General features: G+C 43.4%; 2 protein-coding genes across 2 annotated transcripts; both read right to left on the bottom strand.

Annotated features, from left to right (window-relative positions):
• Positions 1-13,133: 13,133 nt before the first annotated feature.
• On the bottom strand, positions 13,134-15,473 carry LOC125556716. The gene is made up of 4 exons (XM_048730168.1): positions 15,414-15,473; positions 15,028-15,342; positions 14,672-14,975; positions 13,134-13,858 (listed from the first exon to the last, which is right to left on the bottom strand). The coding sequence occupies exons 1-4, from the start codon at positions 15,471-15,473 to the stop codon at positions 13,683-13,685; spliced, it is 855 nt and encodes a 284-aa protein (XP_048586125.1). The 3' UTR covers positions 13,134-13,682.
• LOC5500044 lies at positions 15,228-16,590 on the bottom strand. The gene is made up of 2 exons (XM_032368532.2): positions 16,371-16,590; positions 15,228-16,003 (listed from the first exon to the last, which is right to left on the bottom strand). Exons 1-2 carry the CDS (start codon positions 16,409-16,411, stop codon positions 15,616-15,618), a joined length of 429 nt encoding a protein of 142 aa, XP_032224423.2. The 5' UTR covers positions 16,412-16,590; the 3' UTR covers positions 15,228-15,615.
• Positions 16,591-18,657: the final 2,067 nt, after the last annotated feature.

Raw genomic sequence — 18,657 nt, 5'->3', positions numbered from 1 at the left:
TTAGATATACTCAGAACAACAGACGATATTATTAATATCGGTTTTCCCTCTCTTTGCTTGACTTAGAATCTTCAACCTGCGCTGGCTGTGACGTTCGCCTACTCACTTGCGTGACAAATAGTGTACAAGGTGTGACATTTGCCCACTCACTTGCGTGACAAATAGTGTACAAGGTGTGGCATTTGCCCACTCACTTGCGTGACAAATAGTGTACAAGGTGTGACATTTGCCCACTCACTTGCGCGACAAATAGTGTACAAGCTGTGACACTTGCCCACTCACTTGCGTGACAAATAATGTTCAAGTTGTGACGTTTGCCCACTCACTTGCGTGACAAATAGTGTACAAGGTGTGACATTTGCCCACTCACTTGCGCGACAAATAGTGTACAAGCTGTGACATTTGCCTACTCACTTGCGTGACAAATAGTGTTCAAGTTGGACGTTCGCCCACTCTCTTGCGTGACAAATAGTGTACAAGTTGTGACGTTTGCCCACTCACTTGCGTGACAAATAGTGTACAAGTTGTGACGTTTGCCCACTCACTTGCGTGACAAATAGTGTACAAGGTGTGACATTTGCCCACTCACTTGCGTGACAAATAGTGTACAAGTTGTGACGTTTGCCCCCTCACTTGCGTGACAAATAGTGTACAAGTTGTGACGTTTGCCCACTCACTTGCGTGACAAATAGTGTACAAGGTGTGACCTTTGCCCACTCACTTGCGTGACAAAAAGTGTACAAGTTGTGACGTTTGCCCACTCACTTGCGTGACAAATAGTGTACAAGTTGTGACGTTTGCCCACTCACTTGCGTGACAAATAGTGTACAAGGTGTGACATTTGCCCACTCACTTGCGTGACAAATAGTGAACAAGTTGTAACGTTCGCCCACTCACTTGCGTGACAAATAGTGTACAAGGTGTGACGTTCGCCGACTCTCTTGCGTGACAAATAGTGTACAAGTTGTGACATTTGCCCACTCACTTGCGTGACAAATAGTGTACAAGGTGTGACATTTGCCCAGTCACTTGCGTGACAAATAGTGTACAAGGTGTGACATTTGCCCACTCACTTGCGTGGCAAATAGTGTACAAGGTCTGACGTTCGCCCAGTCACTTGTGTGACAAATAGTGTACAAGGTGTGACATTTGCCCAGTCACTTGCGTGACAAATAATGTACAAGGTGTGACATTTGCCCACTCACTTGCGTGATAAATTGTGTACAAGGTGTGACGTTCGCCCACTCTCTTGCGTGACAAATAGTGTACAAGGTGTGACATTTGCCCACTCACTTGCGTGACAAATAGTGTACAAGGTGGGACATTTGCCCACTCACTTGCGTGACAAATAGTGTACAAGGTGTGACATTTGCCTACTCACTTGCGTGACAAATAATGTACAAGGTGTGACATTTGCCCACTCACTTGTGTGACAAATAGTGTACAAGGTGTGACATTTGCCCACTCACTTGCGTGACAAATAGTGTACAAGTTGTAACGTTCGCCCACTCACTTGCGCGACAAATAGTGTACAAGGTGTGACATTTGCCCACTCACTTGCGTGACAAATAGTGTACAAGTTGTAACGTTCGCCCACTCACTTGTGTGACAAATAGTGTAAAAGGTGTGACATTTGCCCACTCACTTGCGTGACAAATAGTGTACAAGTTGTAACGTTCGCCCACTCACTTGTGTGACAAATAGTGTAAAAGGTGTGACATTTGCCCACTCACTTGCGTGACAAATAGTGTACAAGTTGTAACGTTCGCCCACTCACTTGCGTGGCAAATAGTGTACAAGTTGTGACATTTGCCCACTCACTTGCGTGACAAATAGTGTACAAGTTATGACGTTCGCCCACTCACTTGCGTGACAAATAGTGTACAAGTTATGACATTTGCCCACTCACTTGCGTGACAAATAATGTACAAGTTGTGACATTTGCCCATTCACTTGCGTGACAAATAATGTACAAGTTATGACGTTCTCCCACTCACTTGCGGGACAAATAATGTACAAGTTGTAACGTTTGCTCACTCACTTACGTGACAAATAGTGTACAAGTGATGACATTTGCCCACTCACTTGCGTGACAAATAGTGTACAAGTTGTGACGTTCGCCCAGTCTCTTGCGTGACAAATAGTGTACAAGGTGTGACATTTGCCCAGTCACTTGCGTGACAAATAGTGTACAAGTTGTGACGTTCGCCCATTCACTTGCGTGACAAATAGTGTACAAGTTGTGACATTTGCCCATTCACTTGCGTGACAAATTGTGTACATGGTGTGACGTTCGCCCACTCTCTTGCGTGACAAATAGTGTACAAGGTGTGACATTTGCCTACTCACTTGCGTGACAAATAGTGTACAAGGTGGGACATTTGCCCACTCACTTGCGTGACAAATAGTGTACAAGGTGTGACATTTGCCTACTCACTTGCGTGACAAATAATGTACAAGGTGTGACATTTGCCCACTCACTTGCGTGACAAATAGTGTACAAGGTGTGACATTTGCCCACTCACTTGCGTGACAAATAGTGTACAAGTTGTAACGTTCGCCCACTCACTTGCGCGACAAATAGTGTACAAGGTGTGACATTTGCCCACTCACTTGCGTGACAAATAGTGTACAAGTTGTAACGTTCGCCCACTCACTTGTGTGACAAATAGTGTACAAGGTGTGACATTTGCCCAGTCACTTGCGTGACAAATAATGTACAAGGTGTGACATTTGCCCAGTCACTTGCGCGACAAATAGTGTACAAGTTGTGACATTTGCCCACTCACTTGCGTGACAAATAGTGTACAAGGTGTGACATTTGCCCAGTCACTTGCGTGACAAATAGTGTACAAGGTGTGACATTTGCCCACTCACTTGCGTGGCAAATAGTGTACAAGGTCTGACGTTCGCCCAGTCACTTGTGTGACAAATAGTGTACAAGGTGTGACATTTGCCCAGTCACTTGCGTGACAAATGGTGTACAAGGTGTGACATTTGCCCAGTCACTTGCGTGACAAATAGTGTACAAGGTGTGACATTTGCCCACTCACTTACGTGACAAATAGTGTACAAGTTGTGACATTTGCCCACTCACTTGCGTGACAAATAGTGTACAAGTTGTGACGTTCGCCCACTCACTTACGTGACAAATAGTGTACAAGGTGTGACATTTGCCCAGTCACTTGCGTGACAAATAATGTACAAGGTGTGACATTTGCCCACTCACTTGCGTGGCAAATAGTGTACAAGTTGTGACATTTGCCCATTCACTTACGTGACAAATAGTGTACAAGTGATAACATTTGCCCACTCACTTACGTGACAAATAGTGTACAAGGTGTGACATTTGCCCAGTCACTTGCGTGACAAATAATGTACAAGGTGTGACATTTGCCCACTCACTTGCGTGGCAAATAGTGTACAAGGTGTGACGTTCGCCCAGTCACTTGTGTGACAAATAGTGTACAAGGTGTGACATTTGCCCAGTCACTTGCGTGACAAATAATGTACAAGGTGTGACATTTGCCCACTCACTTGCGTGACAAATAGTGTACAAGTTGTGACGTTCGCCCATTCACTTGTGTGACAAATAGTGTACAAGGTGTGACATTTGCCCACTCACTTGCGTGACAAATAGTGTACAAGTTGTGACATTTGCCCATTCACTTGCGTGACAAATAATGTACAAGTTATGACCTTTGCCCACTCACTTGCGTGACAAAAAGTGTACAAGTTGTGACGTTTGCCCACTCACTTGCGCGACAAATAGTGTACAAGCTGTGACACTTGCCCACTCACTTGCGTGACAAATAATGTTCAAGTTGTGACGTTTGCCCACTCACTTGCGTGACAAATAGTGTACAAGTTGTGACGTTCGCCCATTCACTTGCGTGACAAATAGTGTACAAGTTGTGACATTTGCCCATTCACTTGCGTGACAAATTGTGTACATGGTGTGACGTTCGCCCACTCTCTTGCGTGACAAATAGTGTACAAGGTGTGACATTTGCCTACTCACTTGCGTGACAAATAGTGTACAAGGTGGGACATTTGCCCACTCACTTGCGTGACAAATAGTGTACAAGGTGTGACATTTGCCTACTCACTTGCGTGACAAATAATGTACAAGGTGTGACATTTGCCCACTCACTTGCGTGACAAATAGTGTACAAGGTGTGACATTTGCCCACTCACTTGCGTGACAAATAGTGTACAAGTTGTAACGTTCGCCCACTCACTTGCGCGACAAATAGTGTACAAGGTGTGACATTTGCCCACTCACTTGCGTGACAAATAGTGTACAAGTTGTAACGTTCGCCCACTCACTTGTGTGACAAATAGTGTACAAGGTGTGACATTTGCCCAGTCACTTGCGTGACAAATAGTGTACAAGGTGTGACATTTGCCCAGTCACTTGCGTGACAAATAGTGTACAAGGTGTGACATTTGCCCAGTCACTTGCGTGACAAATAGTGTACAAGGTGTGACATTTGCCCACTCACTTGCGTGGCAAATAGTGTACAAGGTCTGACGTTCGCCCAGTCACTTGTGTGACAAATAGTGTACAAGGTGTGACATTTGCCCAGTCACTTGCGTGACAAATAGTGTACAAGGTGTGACATTTGCCCAGTCACTTGCGTGACAAATAGTGTACAAGGTGTGACATTTGCCCACTCACTTACGTGACAAATAGTGTACAAGTTGTGACATTTGCCCACTCACTTGCGTGACAAATAGTGTACAAGTTGTGACGTTCGCCCACTCACTTACGTGACAAATAGTGTACAAGGTGTGACATTTGCCCAGTCACTTGCGTGACAAATAATGTACAAGGTGTGACATTTGCCCACTCACTTGCGTGGCAAATAGTGTACAAGTTGTGACATTTGCCCATTCACTTACGTGACAAATAGTGTACAAGTGATAACATTTGCCCACTCACTTACGTGACAAATAGTGTACAAGGTGTGACATTTGCCCAGTCACTTGCGTGACAAATAATGTACAAGGTGTGACATTTGCCCACTCACTTGCGTGGCAAATAGTGTACAAGGTGTGACGTTCGCCCAGTCACTTGTGTGACAAATAGTGTACAAGGTGTGACATTTGCCCAGTCACTTGCGTGACAAATAATGTACAAGGTGTGACATTTGCCCACTCACTTGCGTGACAAATAGTGTACAAGTTGTGACGTTCGCCCATTCACTTGTGTGACAAATAGTGTACAAGGTGTGACATTTGCCCACTCACTTGCGTGACAAATAGTGTACAAGTTGTGACATTTGCCCATTCACTTGCGTGACAAATAATGTACAAGTTATGACCTTTGCCCACTCACTTGCGTGACAAAAAGTGTACAAGTTGTGACGTTTGCCCACTCACTTGCGCGACAAATAGTGTACAAGCTGTGACACTTGCCCACTCACTTGCGTGACAAATAATGTTCAAGTTGTGACGTTTGCCCACTCACTTGCGTGACAAATAGTGTACAAGTTGTGACGTTCGCCCATTCACTTGCGTGACAAATAGTGTACAAGTTGTGACATTTGCCCATTCACTTGCGTGACAAATTGTGTACATGGTGTGACGTTCGCCCACTCTCTTGCGTGACAAATAGTGTACAAGGTGTGACATTTGCCTACTCACTTGCGTGACAAATAGTGTACAAGGTGGGACATTTGCCCACTCACTTGCGTGACAAATAGTGTACAAGGTGTGACATTTGCCTACTCACTTGCGTGACAAATAATGTACAAGGTGTGACATTTGCCCACTCACTTGCGTGACAAATAGTGTACAAGGTGTGACATTTGCCCACTCACTTGCGTGACAAATAGTGTACAAGTTGTAACGTTCGCCCACTCACTTGCGCGACAAATAGTGTACAAGGTGTGACATTTGCCCACTCACTTGCGTGACAAATAGTGTACAAGTTGTAACGTTCGCCCACTCACTTGTGTGACAAATAGTGTACAAGGTGTGACATTTGCCCAGTCACTTGCGTGACAAATAATGTACAAGGTGTGACATTTGCCCAGTCACTTGCGCGACAAATAGTGTACAAGTTGTGACATTTGCCCACTCACTTGCGTGACAAATAGTGTACAAGGTGTGACATTTGCCCAGTCACTTGCGTGACAAATAGTGTACAAGGTGTGACATTTGCCCACTCACTTGCGTGGCAAATAGTGTACAAGGTCTGACGTTCGCCCAGTCACTTGTGTGACAAATAGTGTACAAGGTGTGACATTTGCCCAGTCACTTGCGTGACAAATAGTGTACAAGGTGTGACATTTGCCCAGTCACTTGCGTGACAAATAGTGTACAAGGTGTGACATTTGCCCACTCACTTACGTGACAAATAGTGTACAAGTTGTGACATTTGCCCACTCACTTGCGTGACAAATAGTGTACAAGTTGTGACGTTCGCCCACTCACTTACGTGACAAATAGTGTACAAGGTGTGACATTTGCCCAGTCACTTGCGTGACAAATAATGTACAAGGTGTGACATTTGCCCACTCACTTGCGTGGCAAATAGTGTACAAGTTGTGACATTTGCCCATTCACTTACGTGACAAATAGTGTACAAGTGATAACATTTGCCCACTCACTTACGTGACAAATAGTGTACAAGGTGTGACATTTGCCCAGTCACTTGCGTGACAAATAATGTACAAGGTGTGACATTTGCCCACTCACTTGCGTGGCAAATAGTGTACAAGGTGTGACGTTCGCCCAGTCACTTGTGTGACAAATAGTGTACAAGGTGTGACATTTGCCCAGTCACTTGCGTGACAAATAATGTACAAGGTGTGACATTTGCCCACTCACTTGCGTGACAAATAGTGTACAAGTTGTGACGTTCGCCCATTCACTTGTGTGACAAATAGTGTACAAGGTGTGACATTTGCCCACTCACTTGCGTGACAAATAGTGTACAAGGTGTGACATTTGCCCACTCACTTGCGTGACAAATAGTGTACAAGGTGTAATGTTTGTCCAGTCACTTGCGTGACAAATAGTGTACAAGTTGTGACATTTGCCCACTCACTTGCGCGACAAATAGTGTACAAGGTGTGACATTTGCCCACTCACTTGCGTGACAAATAGTGTACAAGTTGTGACGTTCGCCCATTCACTTACGTGACAAATAGTGTACAAGTGATGACATTTGCCCACTCACTTACGTGACAAATAGTGTACAAGGTGTGACATTTGCCCACTCACTTGCGTGACAAATAGTGTACAAGTTGTGACGTTTGCCCACTCACTTGCGTGACAAATAGTGAACAAGTTGTGACGTTTGCCCACTCACTTGCGTGACAAATAGTGTACAAGGTGTGACGTTTGCCCACTCACTTACGTGACAAAAAGTGTACAAGTTGTGACGTTTGCCCACTCACTTGCGTGGCAAATAGTGTACAAGGTGTGACATTTGCCCACTCACTTGCGTGACAAATAGTGTACAAGGTGTGACATTTGCCCACTCACTTGCGTGACAAATAGTGTACAAGGTGTGACATTTGCCCACTCACTTGCGTGGCAAATAGTGTACAAGGTGTGACGTTCGCCCAGTCACTTGTGTGACAAATAGTGTACAAGGTGTGACATTTGCCCAGTCACTTGCGTGACAAATAATGTACAAGGTGTGACATTTGCCCACTCACTTGCGTGACAAATAGTGTACAAGTTGTGACGTTCGCCCATTCACTTGTGTGACAAATAGTGTACAAGGTGTGACGTTCGCCCACTCACTTGCGTGGCAAATAGTGTACAAGTTGTGACATTTGCCCACTCACTTGCGTGACAAATAGTGTACAAGCTGTGACATTTGCCCACTCACTTGCGTGACAAATAATGTACAAGTTATGACATTTGCCCACTCACTTGCGTGACAAATAGTGTACAAGTTGTGACATTTGCCCACTCACTTGCGTGACAAATAGTGTACAAGTTGTGACATTTGCCCACTCACTTACGTGACAAATAATGTACAAGGTGTGACATTTGCCCACTCACTTGCGTGACAAATAGTGTACAAGGTGTGACATTTGCCCAGTCACTTGCGTGACAAATAGTGTACAAGTTGTGACGTTTGCCCAGTCACTTACGTGACAAATAGTGTACAAGTTGTGACATTTGCCCACTCACTTGCGTGACAAATAGTGTACAAGGTGTGACGTTCGCCCATTCACTTGCGTGACAAATTGTTTACAATTTGTAACGTTCGCCGGTACGATCATTCTTAAGTGTTGTGATCTCTTGCCGCCTTATACAACACTAACAATCTAGTTCCCCTGCTCACGCAGCGAATGAAGCTCTTTATCCAGTGTTCTTTTTATGTAGATAATTTCATTAAGAAAGCACCAATATATCAGCTACGTGCTCGTTCATGCCCCCGCCCTCACAACAATAAAAAATGTGTGGGCATAATGATTCGTGTGATTAATGATTCTGGGCATATTATTCTTGAAAATGTATATCTGTGCGGTGTATGCATATAGAGCCAATGTAAGCACCAACTGTGCAGTGACAAACATATAAAACGTGAAAAAAGAGAATGTTTGCTTGCTTTTAAAATAAAACGGAAATCTCAAGAACTCATTTGTATTCGATTACTAAAATGTCTTTCTAAAAACAAAATTCTTTCCAGCGTGAAAAGGATATCTTAGCGGACCGCTTAGAAGGATACCGCTCGCCCACTCAAGTCAAAAGGCATTTTGGTTCTTATGTCAAAATAAGTCATAATCACTTTATAAATGAAAAATGTATTAGAAGGATACCGCTCGCCCACTCAAGTCAGAAGGCATTTTGGTTCTTATGTCAAAATAAGCCATAATGAAAAATGAAAAATGAAACAAAATGAATTTAGAATGTTGTCACAAATAAAATGAAATATAAATCAAGAAGTACACGTCCTAGTAATTTTCTGGCTCAGCCAGTTAACCTTCGGTAATTTTGAGATACCAAATAGAAAAGGTTTTATAATTGTCCTTCGGGATGATGGCCTCCTTAGAAATCCTTTATACGCCCTTGTGGCGGGTACCCTGTGGCACACCTGGTCCTTGTCGAGCATACGATCTAACTGATCTTGCGCTGTGGCAGGGGCTCATGGCTGTGACGGGTATCCTGTGGTACACCTGGTCCTTGTCGAGCATACGATCTAGCTGATCTTGCGCTGTGGCAGGGGCTCATGGCTGTGACGGGTATCCTGTGGTACACCTGGTCCTTGTAGAGCATACGATCTAACTGATCTTGCGCTGTGGCAGGGGCTCGTGGCTGTGACGGGTATCCTGTGGTACACCTGGTTTTTGGGCCGAGCATGCGATTAAATAGGTTTCCAGCCGTGGTTTCGTCGCGCTCTGCTTCTCAACTGACGGCTTGGCGCACGGTCGAGGCACCATGTCCGTGACGTCACATTGTAACTGAGATAATTATGCGTGATGTGTGGACTAACCGGGGGTTTCCCAACGTTCCCGCCAATTTAGAGGCGCGCGCGCGTATGTTTGTTTATGGCGCAAAAAAAAAAAGTGATTGTTACAGAAAAACAATATTCTTCGGGAGAAAAATTTGTCCCAGGTAAATAGGAAATTGCAAAATAAGTTCAAACTTCATAGTTTGAACCACCAAACTATGAAGTAAATATTGCCTGGAATTTGCCTGGAAACTGTTTTCTGCGCGCGCGCTGACGTGCACTAGAATGACGCCATGAGCGCGCGCTGGTGTGAAGTTTTTTTGTCTTTTGCGTTTGCGTAGGATTAGAAATAATTTCATAAAAGAAATAAAACATTCTTTTTGTGCCTTCATTGAGTTTTGAAAACCTCGAGCAGATAGATGTGAAGCACTCGACCTGCCATTTGGATCTCTTGTTGTGATAATTATGTTAAGGTATTTACCGACGGACTTTCGAGTGGTAAGTTTCTGATTGGCTGATCCAGACAAAGCCTCGTACCCTGCGCACAGCCGTGGAATGGGAGAGGATCACGGGCGTACCGAAACCACCACGGCTGGAAACCGAGCCTGGCGATTAAACTGATCTTGTGCTGTGTGGCGGGCATCCTGTGGCAAACCTGTTTTTTTTTGGGCCGAGCATGCGATTCATAGATCCTGTGTGCTTTGATGGGTACCCTGTGACAGCTTGCGAGATTATTTGAATAAGACAATAGGGGGCTTGCGCTAAGAAGTCACGTGACTTTTTGCATGGCAAATTCAAGCCAAAATAAACCCCAGAAATGGCTGCGGCCTTCATGCCAGACAAGGAAGAAAATATAGAACCTTTCAATGGAAATAAGCCCTTTCTGGCAAAGAAACTTTCTGACAGATTGGTAAGCGCTGAAAAAAATTGCTTTTTGTTTCGTTATTTTACCGTAAAAACCTGCGCTCAAGTTTGCCACCCAAAAAGTCACGTGATCTCCTAGCCAAGTCCCCTATTGAGAGATACGATGCGAATGGGATCACGTGACATGTTGTGTGGTTAACTCGCGCGCTCTGGCTTTTGGCGCCAAAACAACAAAAAGCAGCTTATTCCGCGCTTACGAATCAGCCAGAAAGGGCTTATTTTCTTTGAAGTATTTAATTTTTCGTCGCCAGTTTTGTCTTCATTGGCGAGTTTCCTCCACAAAAAGTCACGTGGTTTCTAAGTGCAAGTCGTACGCGAGTATTCGATAACCCTTCACACAACGCATGACTGTGTGCGAGCAATTTCGAGGTCGTTCTGGCTTTTTCTAGCTCGTTTATACTTAGTTTTAGTAACAACGTAATAACCCCATCCTATTGTGTGATTTACAGAAATTCCATACAAAGCGTGTACCTAGGAAGGGGGGAGGGGGGGGGTACATGGTGAGAATTCCACCCTATTTCGTATTGAAGGACATTCAAATACTTCCCTTTTTCTATATGATACCTGAGTATGATAAGAAAATTGAGTTATAAAAATTACGTTTATCATCACTTTATTTTAAACACTGAAATTCTATTTTCATGACATTTTAATTTGAATCTCGAGAATCAAAGGTTAAGTGGTGGCGTAAAGGTAAAAAAGTATTAACAGAATTAACTAGATGTTCACTTAAAAAAGTGTAAAATAAGTCGGTGCTATGACGGTTCATCGGCATTACAGAAGTCCGAAGTTTCCCTTCTGAAAGTCAATCCGAGCAGCAAGATAATAAACCTCGCTGGAATACGACCTAAACCTTTATCCACTCGATAAATTCATTTTCTTGACAAGCTTTGCTATACTTTCTGTTTACAACCATCTTTAAAACTTGACTGGACACGAAACTTCCCAATAACAATCTTTCTGCTTTCTGTCAATCCACTTCTAACGAGCAAGCAATGGATCTAAATCCTCAAAACACTCTTTCTGCATCGATCTCCCACTACTCAAAGACTCGAAGAAATAACCTTGAAGTCATAAGCTCGAAGCATTCTTTTTATATACTACCTACATCCATCAAGCTCGCTCGAAACGAATTAACTTCCATTAAACACAGCTGTTATCATCATTTGACGCCATCTACCCAACAATAAAATAATCAACAATCTCAAAAAACTATTCTTGCAAATTTAAAACCAGGCATCCTAACAAATACAACAACAACGAAACACACGCTTACTACTTTCCCTTTCTGCCTTTTCTCACTCTTCATTCCACATCATAAACATCTACATGTACTCGCCAAAAAACTTTATAACCAACAACCAGTCTTACCTTACGACACCCGACATACATTTTGCACAACCAAGCAAGCCCTAACGACAAGCCCACAAACACCTAAACAAAAACGATATCTTAGCCCTTGGACCATCCAACAATATTACCAGCGAACGCGTACAACATTCCAAGCAACTAGCGACGTACACTCCTAGGTCTTGAATGTAAGGCCTGCATCGCCCAATGAAGAAGACTCACTAAAGTATATAAAATGGACATATGCCTCGCTTGAAATCGCACTACGTGGTTAACAGATGTTACATTCTTAATTACAACATCCCTGAATAGTACAAATATTTAGAGGTCAAGCATTCCATTTCCCACAATTTCAAACCAAGCAATCGAGCTAACAATATTTGGACTATAACTACTGACCTAAATAAAACAGCTAGAGTTAGCAAAACACTACCTTAAGCCAACACATCAAACAAACCAATACAACTTTCTCAATCTTCTAGTTTGAATGAGCCGACTAACAACCCCTCTGAAAATACTACCAAACTACTTGCAAACACATCGCCAAGCAAAAAAAAAAAAACACAAAACACTACCGTACCAAACTAATAACAAACAAACAGACAACAAAACAACAAAGAATATACAACCAATTTGACAACCATCTCGAAAAACATAGACCAACAGAAGATCAACTTAACATCTTCAAGACCTTACCAGCATCCACATGCTATTGTTTGATTAACACATTTGTTGCCTATCACTACACGACATTAGTCCGTAACATCCAAACCCTGTAAGGTTCTAACATATCCTCAATATTACCAACTATAAATTAGTCACTGTTTCCTTCCCAACCCAAGATATGAACTTTAATTATCCTTAACAATAAGGGAAACTTCTCGCTTCTGATCCGCCATACTAACAGAATAAGAAAAATAAAATGTTACTTTCGGAGGTAGCGATACAGTGGGTGCGCACCGGCCCCGGCCCCAGCCACGACTGCGCAAATCTTGACAGCCTTGGAGAGCCGATCACATCCATCAACGGTAATAACTTGCGCATGCTGATCACTTGTTCCACTGATCTCGTCCTCTTTTAACACCTCCTTGTCACGTTCTTGCTTAACGTCGATGGTCTGATTTGGGTTTGGAGCTTCCTGATCCCGTACGGGCATAGCTGGCCCTGTTTGCTGATCAAGTGCTTCAACGTCATCGCTGATCTCTCAAGGCTGCCTGACTAGGTTGAACTGGTGCCACGTGTACATCCGGAGCGAAGACACTGACTGCAATGAAATCAGGTTCGTCTTGATCACTTGCAGACAAAGCTTGGTCCATGAGGTTATCAAGTGCGTATGCGTCGTTCCTTGTGCTGCTAGTCATTTCTGGCACTTTCTGATCACATGTAACTAGAGCTGGCTTCTTGTTATCATTTTCTATTTCGGTGTCTCCCTTCCTTGGCACCTTTTGGTCACGTGCAGGTAGAGCTGGCTCCACGAGGTCTTCATGTGCATGTACGTTACCATTATTGCTAATTTCCTTTGCTGACATTTTTAGATCACGTGCAGGTAGAACTGGCTCCACGAGGTCTTCATGTGCATGTACGTCACCATTATTGCTAATTTCCTTTGCTGACATTTTTAGATCACGTGCAGGTAGAGCTGGCTCCACGAGGTCTTCATGTGCATGTACGTCACCATTATTGCTAATTTCCTTTGCTGACATTTTTAGATCACGTGCAGGTAGAGCTGGCTCCACGAGGTCTTCATGTGCATGTACGTTACCATTATTGCTAATTTCCTTTGCTGACATTTTTAGATCACGTGCAGGTAGAGCTGGTTCCACGAGGTCTTCATGTGCATGATTGATTGTACCTTGGAAAAGCATCTTTACACATGCATAAATGTCATCTAGAAGGCTATCGGCGGTAGTCGGCTGCTGGGCCTTGCACTGTGTTATTTTAGGTTCAGCGAACAAATGTCTTAAGTAGAAGTCTTCAAACAGGTCACCTAACAGCCCACCATTACTATCGACTTGATAGGCATGCGAAAGTCCATCCTCTCTCCCTCCACGGGAATTAAAGTAGGCTCTGTTCCCTTGTGTTCCTTTGCGACTTCCTGGCAAGAGTTGATAATGTCGCACACATACTGGACTAACTTTGTATTTTCGGCTGCTTCCACGACTCCTAGAAGAGACGATTTAGAGACGCTGATACAATTATTTAGTAAACGTGTTTGCAATTTGCAATCCTAAAGATACTTAAGATTTGTGTCACATGACAATCGATACAACAGTCAAATATCTTTCATCCTTTTTTTATGGTCTATGGAGATTTTATGACTTCTGTATCACCGCTCAACCCTATTCAGATCGATGACGTTATTGAAACGAAAATACTCATATCTCGGGATAGAAACATCGTCGGGCAACCACACTTCGATGACGCCACTTCTCAAATGACTATTTATGCACCCCCTTGACACCTACATGACATTTTCCAAGTGTGGTTGTCAGACGATGTTTCAATCCTGAGATATGAGTATTTTCGTCCTTAGTTAAATTATTGGTTAATACATTAAGCGTCGAGTGTTCTTACATTAAGCGTTAAAGCGTTGAATTTTTCTGTGTAACTGTTTTATTACATAAAGTGTTGATTTGTTCCTACATTAAGCGTTAGTATTACATTTAGCGGCAGTTGTTACATTAAACGGTTATTCAACTTCTACTTGCTTGAATGATTCTTGAACTGTGTGACATTATCAAGTGCTCTCATTCTCTCTCGAAAGAGGAGACAGGTTCATGGTATCATACAATAATAAAACATGTGAATGCCGACTTGTTTTAGGCATCGTGTAGATGGTGTCAGTGCGCAGGTGTCACTGCGCACTGACATATTGTACAATAGGTTGCGCAATTTATTAAAGTGAAAAAGTGAAAAGTATGATCTTGATTTACGATTTTCTACATTTTCCGAAAGTAGCGTTACTAATTGGCTCACCTGAGAGTTTCTGAAATTGCTTGACATCATCAATGGCTTTGATTCTCTCTCGAGACTCATCACAGACGGAGAGGAGGGTGTCTGACGACAAGACCTTGTTCCTTGGCGTGTCTGACAACAAGACCCTGTTCCTTGGCGTGTCTGACGACAAGACCTTGTTCCTTGGCGTGTCTGACGACAAGACCTTGTTCCTTGGCGTGTCTGACGACAAGACCTTGCTCCTTGGCGTGTCTGACGACAAGACCTTGCTCCTTGGCGTGTCTGACGACAAGACCTTGTTCCTTGGCGTGTCTGACGACAAGACCTAGTTCCTTGGCGTGTCTGACGTCAAGATATTGTTCCTTGACGTGTCTGACGACAAGTCCTTGCTCCTTGGCGTTTCTGACGACAAGACCTTGCTCCTTGGCGTGTCTGACGACAAGACCTTGCTCCTTGACGTGTCTGACGACAAGACCTTGCTCCTTGGCGTGTCTGACGACATGACCTTGTTCCTTGACGTGTCTGACGACATGACCTTGTTCCTTGGCGTGTCTGACGACAAGACCTTGCTCCTTGACGTGTCTGACGACAAGACCTTGCTCCTTGGCGTGTCTGACGACAAGACCTTGCTCCTTGACGTGTCTGACGACAAGACCTTGCTCCTTGGCGTGTCTGACGACATGACCTTGTTCCTTGTGCGACGTCGAGTGTCTGCAGCACTGTTATCAGGCTTCTTGGACACGAACTGCGCTATCAGACCTACGCTCAAAACATCCTCTGTGGCTGGGGAAGTACTACCACGTGATTTGGCAGCAGTGGTCATGGTCTCGTGTTTCTCGTCGTCATGGTGGATCACGCTAGAGTTTGGATTTGCGAAATCCGGTTTTTGTCTCGCTACCCCTTCGCGTATCTCTGAATTCACAGTACTTGATACCAGAGATGATGGCTGTACTCCCTTTGCAATATCAGCATAACCCCTCGAGCTGGTCCGTCTCGCTTGCGTATCCGAGCTTGTTGGCAGACGATACGTCATCTTCATAACAATCCTCAGAACAACCCTCGTCTGACGTCACCACCCATTTCTTTCCCTTGATCACGTGATGCTCCTTATAAGGTTCAGGCCCTTCCCAATTGTCACTCATGTATCGCTCAAGAAACACGGATAACGTACTGCTATCGCTGTTGTTGTCGGGGTCAAACACTACGCACTCAACGTCGCTGGAATCGTAAGCGTCGCTGGCGGGGTTGCTCAAGTCGCTTCGGTCAACATAAGGGTCGTAGTAGACACGTAAAAGGGATTCATAAGGTTCTTTGTCCAAGTCTAAACGGCTAATTGGGTAACACCGAGCCAAACTAAAAAAAACAATCATTTATCTGGCTTCAAATTATTAGGTAGAGAATATGCAGAACTTTTTTATGACATGAATATGAAAATGACATGAATATAAAAAAAATCTCTCAATGAAAATAAGCCCTTTCTGACAAGGAGCGTTTTCACCTGACTCCTAAGCGCAGGATATGGTAATTTTTATGGTTGTTTTTGCCGCTAAAATTCAAAGTGTTCGCTGGTTTGCCACCCAAAAAGTCATTTTTATATCAACTTGAAATAATACATTTTTTTATTCTGAAATTATTTAGACAATCTTTGTCATTTTGAGAGCGTGGAAGAGCTTGCTGTGTTTTTACTAATATTCTCAAGTCTTTAAGTCTTTGTACTCACATCCTTATTGGTATCATGATCGGCACGCAGTGAAGCACCATGTTTTACAGTATGGTTCTCGCTATGGCGGTGGAGAGGTGAAAGTACCGGTTGTGGAAGTACAGCATAAGAAAGCCTGTAAAACGTGATAGAAGTTAAACACGTGTGACAGCATTAAGAAGATACAAATTTACTTACGGGGTAGGAAAAGGTTTATATAAGATTTATACATTAGGATCTAAGCTCCTCTTCCTCCCCCCTTTTGGGACCAAGATATGACCGCAGTGAAAAATTTACTTTGAATATGGACTGCAAGAGGATGTAGAGATACCTGCAGCAGCAAAGACCTAACCCTTAAAAATCCCAATTCAAAATAACTCATACTGTATAAATCTCATCAAATTTCATGAGTACGAAGTCGAAACCTTTTTCTATTTACTCAAAACCTTATTTTACTCAAGTTTAGCTTACGAAGCTACACCCTAAACAGGGTCGTAGCAGGGGTGGGTCACTGTAGGCACGTGCCCCCCTAATATTTTCAAAAATTATAAGGAATTAATCATAGTAGGGGCGTGGCTGTGCCCCCCTTTGTTTTCTTTTAAGATAAAATGTTAAATAAAATGTTTCTGTATCGTGCCCTCCCCCAATATTTCGGGGCCTGTTATACGGCTATGCTTTAATATTTCAATTTTAAAGGTATGCTATAAAATGTTTTTTTTAATTAGCGAAGCTTAAAAGCGAATAATAGAGAGTTTGCAACGTTCACCCAAACGTATAATCAACAATTTTAAAACGGTTTAAAATACAGAGATCTTGACATCTTCCATTTCCAGGGAACAGGCCTCTTGATCAAATCACAAATAAACATGCGCTTTAAAAAATAAAGTTAGAGTTGATCACGTCGATTAACCCATTGATTCCTGGCTATTTTTTAGCTAAATTTACGAAAAACAGACTGAAAACAGATACTTTTCCCCCTATTCTGAGTTTTATACAGCCCGTCAAAGTCAAACACAGCTGCACCTAGTCAGTGGTATCCATGCTTCCCAACTGTGCTTTGCGGTCCCCACTTTTAATCCCTCGTCGTTGTGCTGAAGCCAGCACCCAAAGCTCTCCTAAATGCTTTCTTAAATTGTTTACACTGCTATTCTGGGTCTGTATGACCTGGAATTGATTTGTTTGGCTTCGGGGTGAAAAGACTTATAAAAAACCATCTGACTTTGGGGAGAGGAGTGTTGACTGGCCCTCCCCTCGTGAATTTTTCCCTGGATCTCCTAGAATGCTTTTCAATTCGTAAAGGCATCTTCGTGGTTTTACAAGCCTTCAAGGAGTGGACATTGTGTTTTGAGGCCATGGAAATGAACCTGGAAGATCAGAATAAAGGTATCTATTTGTGTCTCTCCCTTGTGTGGTATTTTGATCGTTTTATTGAGAGGGGTGATTCTGCTTTTCTTTCCTTGTTCGATTTGAAATTTTTCAAAGAACCTGTGCTACTATTTGGCTTAAGAGTAGTTGCCAACACCTTGGTTGGATGCATATCTTCAAGACCATTTATCCCTTAGACTGATGCCTGAGTATCTTCATCTTGTTGTTTGGGTTGTGGGTACTTCCCAAAGCCGATACAGGCCGGTTGAGGGGTCAATGTGTTTAGTTTTTAGAAAAATAGATAGCAAGAATCGCTTTCATGGTTTTGACGCGCGCGCATGTGCAAATAATACCTGTGACATCATCGTGGCGGACAACCGCCATAAGGGTGATCGTCATCAGGCTCCACTCCCACAACAAATCCCACATGGTGTTAAGCGGGCTTTTCCTTTTACATCTCACTTCTTGTCAGCAAGCTCACGTCCATGTTTACTAGTTAGCGCCACAGAACCTGTCTAATTAACCTAATTGGGTCTTTTACATCTTAATGCATGCGTGCTGATGTTGCGGGGATTCTAATTGATTGTTCTAATTCATTATGGAAAGTTCCAGAAAACATCCCGAGGCATGGCGTTCAGTAAGATCCCGCGCAAGTAGTCCTGGGTAGAGCACCGATCATCAATCGAAAGGCCATTGTGCACTTTCCGTTGCTTTTCTCAGTTGTTAGGGACCCCGAATGGTCTTTGGTAAGCACTTGCTAGCTTGCGAGCGCCCCGTAGGACCCCGGCGGAGCATGCGAGCATGCGAACACATTGAAATTTCGGGGGACCATTCGGGGGCCCTAGTTGTTTTTTGAGATATGCATCTCAATTTCTATTGGGATGATTGAGAACATGTAATTGATCACCGCAAGTTCGCTTGTTTTGCCACACCCTCTGTTGAC

This window comes from Nematostella vectensis, chromosome 7 (assembly GCF_932526225.1).
Source record: "Nematostella vectensis chromosome 7, jaNemVect1.1, whole genome shotgun sequence".
NCBI lineage: Eukaryota > Metazoa > Cnidaria > Anthozoa > Actiniaria > Edwardsiidae > Nematostella > Nematostella vectensis.
This window is presented reverse-complemented; position numbering and strand designations above follow the sequence as displayed.

Excerpts from the sequence above, each read along its gene's own strand:
- LOC125556716 (XM_048730168.1), bottom strand. The coding sequence starts at position 15,473 with ATGACCACTGCTGCCAAATCACGTGGTAGTACTTCCCCAGCCACAGAG. Across the intron at positions 15,343-15,413 it reads CCACAGAGGATGTTTTGAGC|GAACAAGGTCATGTCGTCAG; the intron begins GTAGGTCTGATA and ends ACGTCGCACAAG. Across the intron at positions 14,976-15,027 it reads CCAAGGAGCAAGGACTTGTC|GTCTTGTCGTCAGACACGCC; the intron begins GTCAGACACGTC and ends CCAAGGAACTAG.
- LOC5500044 (XM_032368532.2), bottom strand. The coding sequence starts at position 16,411 with ATGGTGCTTCACTGCGTGCCGATCATGATACCAATAAGGAT. Across the intron at positions 16,004-16,370 it reads ATCATGATACCAATAAGGAT|TTTGGCTCGGTGTTACCCAA; the intron begins GTGAGTACAAAG and ends TGTTTTTTTTAG.